General features: G+C 51.7%; 1 protein-coding gene across 1 annotated transcript in view; it reads left to right on the top strand.

Moving 5' to 3' along the window:
* Window positions 1–3,366, top strand: part of LOC106592605 (sodium/hydrogen exchanger 5) — a 144,200-nt gene extending 140,834 nt beyond the window's left edge. Inside the window, exons 15-17 of the mRNA XM_045689767.1 lie at window positions 871–943; window positions 2,306–2,437; window positions 2,564–3,366. Coding sequence (XP_045545723.1) covers window positions 871–943; window positions 2,306–2,437; window positions 2,564–3,156 — 798 coding nt within the window. The 3' untranslated portion in view covers window positions 3,157–3,366. The remainder of the gene's footprint in view (window positions 1–870; window positions 944–2,305; window positions 2,438–2,563) is intronic.
* The last annotated feature ends 948 nt before the right edge of the window (window positions 3,367–4,314 follow it).

Here is a 4,314-nt window from a genome sequence, read left to right as displayed (position 1 = left end):
AGGTCCTTCAGCGGTATAGCCAGGTCCTTCAGCGGTATAGCCAGGTCCTTCAGCGGTATAGCCAGGTCCTTCAGCGGTATAGCCAGGTCCTTCAGCGGTATAGCCAGGGCCTTCAGCGGTATAGCCAGGTCCTTCAGCGGTATAGCCAGGGCCTTCAGCGGTATAACCAGGTCCTTCAGTGGTATAGCCAGCGGTATAGCCAGGGCCTTCAGCGGTATAGCCAGGTCCTTCAGCGGTATAGCCAGGTCCTTCAGCGGTATAGCCAGGTCCTTCAGCGGGATAGCCAGGTCCTTCAGCGGTATAGCCAGGGCCTTCAGCGGTATAGCCAGCGGTATAGCCAGGTCCTTCAGCGGTATAGCCAGGGCCTTCAGCGGTATAGCCAGGGCCTTCAGCGGTATAGCCAGGGCCTTCAGCGGTATAGCCAGGTCCTTCAGCGGTATAGCCAGGGCCTTCAGCGGTATAGCCAGGGCCTTCAGCGGTATGGTCCTTCAGTGGTATAGCCAGGGTCTTCAGCTGTATAGCCAGGGCCTTCAGCGGTATAGCCAGGGCCTTCAGCGGTATAGCCAGGTCCTTGGACCGTTCTCTGTTGCGGAAGGGAGAAATACGAAGTAATCAGAAGATGCTGGTGGGAGGAGCTATAGGAGGATGGCCTTATGTTATTGGCTGGAATGGAATCAACGGAATGGTATCAAACACATGGAAACAATATGTTAGACTCCGTTTACATTTATTCCATTCCAGCCGTTACAACGAGCCTGTCCTATAGCTCCCTCCCACCAGCCTCCTCTGGAATGAATGAGATGGTGTTGGTTTCCTGTGGGTCCTGCCTGTGATAGACATTATAACTGGTGTTTTCTCTCCGTCCTACAGCGAAGAGGATCGGACGTAAAAGAACCGGACCTCAACGATAAACCTCGACGGAACGTCAGCTGGCAAGATAAAGGTGAGTCGCTCACTAACAAACACACTGGAAAGAGAGTCGGGGCCTCAATGATTTCAATATCATTCCATCATAACCTGTGTTCCCAGTTCTCTCAAACTATTTCTGTGGGCTTCTGGACTCTAGGGCTACATTCCAATATCATACTAGTACATTATCTAGGATGCTCAGGCATAAAATTGGTTCACACTAGGTAGTATGCAAGTGTGGACACTGGGACAGAGCATAGGAGTTGGTAAAAATAAAATATATTTGCTATCATTGATCGTGATCGATATTGTTCATGTGTCTATGATGCCACCTCAGATCCTGTGGTGGTGCATTGTGGGTACTGTAGTGTTCATGTGTCTATGATGCCCCCTCAGAGCTTGTGAAGGTGCATTGTGGGTACTGTAGTGTTCATGTGTCTATGATGCCGCCTCAGATCCTGTGGTGGTGCATTGTGGGTACTGTAGTGTTCATGTGTCTGTGATGTCCCCTCAGAGCCTGTGGTGGTGCATTGTGGGTACTGTAGTGTTCATGTGTCTATGATGTCCCCTCAGAGCCTGTGGTGGTGAATTGTGGGTACTGTAGTGTTCATGTGTCTATGATGCCGCCTCATCCTGTTGTGGTGCATTGTGGGTACTGTAGTGTTCATGTGTCTATGATGCCGCCTCAGATCCTGTGGTGGTGCATTGTAGGTACTGTAGTGTTCATGTGTCTGTGATGTCCCCTCAGAGCCTGTGGTGGTGCATTGTGGGTTCTGTAGTGTTCATGTGTCTATGATGCCCCCTCTGATCCTGTGGTGGTGCATTGTGGGTACTGTAGTGTTCATGTGTCTATGATGCCGCCTCAGATCCTGTGGTGGTGCATTGTGGGTACTGTAGTGTTCATGTGTCTGTGATGTCCCCTCAGAGCCTGTGGTGGTGCATTGTGGGTACTGTAGTGTTCATGTGTCTATGATGCCGCCTCAGATCCTGTGGTGGTGCATTGTGGGTACTGTAGTGTTCATGTGTCTATGATGCCCCCTCAGAGCCTGTTGAGGTGCATTGTGGGTACTGTAGTGTTCATGTGTCTGTGATGTCCCTTAGATCATGTCATGGTGCATTGTGGGTACTGTAGTGTTCATGTGTCTGTGATGCCCCCTCAGAGCCTGTTGAGGTGCATTGTGGGTACTGTAGTGTTCATGTGTCTGTGATGTCCCTTTAGATCCTGTGGTGGTGCATTGTGGGTACTGTAGTGTTCATGTGTCTATGATGCCCCCTCGGAGCTTATGAAGGTGCATTGTGGGTACTGTAGTGTTCATGTGTCTGTGATGTCCCCTTAGATCCTGTGATGGTGCATTGTGGGTACTGTAGTGTTCATGTGTCTGTGATGTCCCCTCAGATCCTGTGCTGGTGCCAGTGGAGTCGGAGGATGAGAAGGGGGAACACTTGGAGCCAGAGAAGGAGGAGGACGTTGGCATCACCTTTGTGGCTCGAAAGGTTCCAGACACGCCTAAAGAACGACCCAAATCTGGTAAGGACACATCGACACAGGAAAGACAAGAAACCTCAGAAAACGGCCTGGTGTCCCTGTCTAAATACTGTACTAATACAGTATCCTGACTGTATGCTCCTCTGTCTGACCTGTGTCCTGTCTCAGTCCCGGCTGGTCTGGAGGTGTGTCAGAGCCCCTCCGTGGCCCCTCCGTCCCCCACCTGCGGTGAGAGGAACCTGCCCTGGAAGGGCGGCATTGGAACCCTGCCGGTGTGTGTTTCCATGGAGGCCACTAAAATCATCCCCATAGACCTACAGCAGGCCTGGAACCAAAGCATCTCCTCCTTAGAGAGCCTGGCCTCCCCGCCGGGCCCCGTAGAGCCTTTACACCCCCGAGTCAGCGCCCTGTCCAGGATGGGTGGGCCCCGTCCTGTCTCATACTCCGGTAGTGGAGTTAGCGGGTCTGGTTTTGGATCCAGAGGTTCTGGGTCGATAGTGGCTCAGGGAATCGCTCGGTTTGAGTTCCCTCCAGGAGGAGAGGAGAAGGAGGAGGAAGAGGGAGCCTTGTCTGACCAGGAGCAAGAGCTGCAGCCTCTCATGTCATCCTCTGTCAGGCCCCCTGGGCCCCCACCCCCTCCCCCCCTGGCCCAGGGTCTAGGGAGGAGGAGGAACCCCTGTGTGTACCTGAGGAGCCTGGTCACAGCGCCCCCTCCTGGCAGTGAGCCGCTGGCGCGCAGCAGAGGACCAACTCAGCTGTAATGGCTTCCTAACTACATCTCTGGTTACAGTTGATCTAGGATCAGCTGACTCAACCAAGTCCTAACCAATACCGCTAGGGAGAACAACACAAGACTGATTTCAAATCAGCTTTTAATGGGCAATCATCTTCCCTCACTGCCTCACACACTCCAACACCAATAACACACACACACACACACACACACACACACACACACACACACACACACACACACACACACACACACACACACACACACTCACTCCAACACCAATAACACACACGCACGCACGCACGCACGCAACACACACACACACACACACACACACACACACACACACACACACACACACACACACACTCCAACACCAATAACACACACACACACACACACACACACACACACACACACACACACACACACACACACACACACACACACACACACCAATAACACACACACACACACACACACACACACACACACACACACACACACACACACACACACACACACACACACACACACACACACACTCCAACACCAATAACACACACACACACACACACACACACACACACACACACACACTCCAACACCAATAACACACACACACACACACACACACACACACACACACACACACACACACACACACACACACACACACTCAACACCAATCACACACACACACGCACACGCACACACACACACTCAACACCAATAACACACACACACACACACACACACACACACACACACACACACACACACACACACACACACACACACACACACACACACACACACACACACTCAACACCAATCACACACACACACACACACACACGCACACACACACACTCAACACCAATAACACACACACACACACACACTCAACATCAATAACACACACACACACACACACACACCAGCTCAGGCCGTCCGACTCCTCAGTTCTGATACTTCTCCCTCCAGATGACGAGTCTTCATCTCCTTCAGTAACTCTGGATCCAGAGTCTCTATAGATTCAGACATACATTACACACACACACACACACACACACACACACACACACACACACACACACACACACACACACACACACACACACACACACACACACACACACACACACACACACACACACTCATCTCCTTCAGTAACTCTGGATCC

This window comes from Salmo salar, chromosome ssa11 (assembly GCF_905237065.1).
Source record: "Salmo salar chromosome ssa11, Ssal_v3.1, whole genome shotgun sequence".
NCBI lineage: Eukaryota > Metazoa > Chordata > Actinopteri > Salmoniformes > Salmonidae > Salmo > Salmo salar.
Note: the sequence above shows the minus strand (reverse complement) of the source record. Positions and strands in the feature narration are given on the sequence as shown.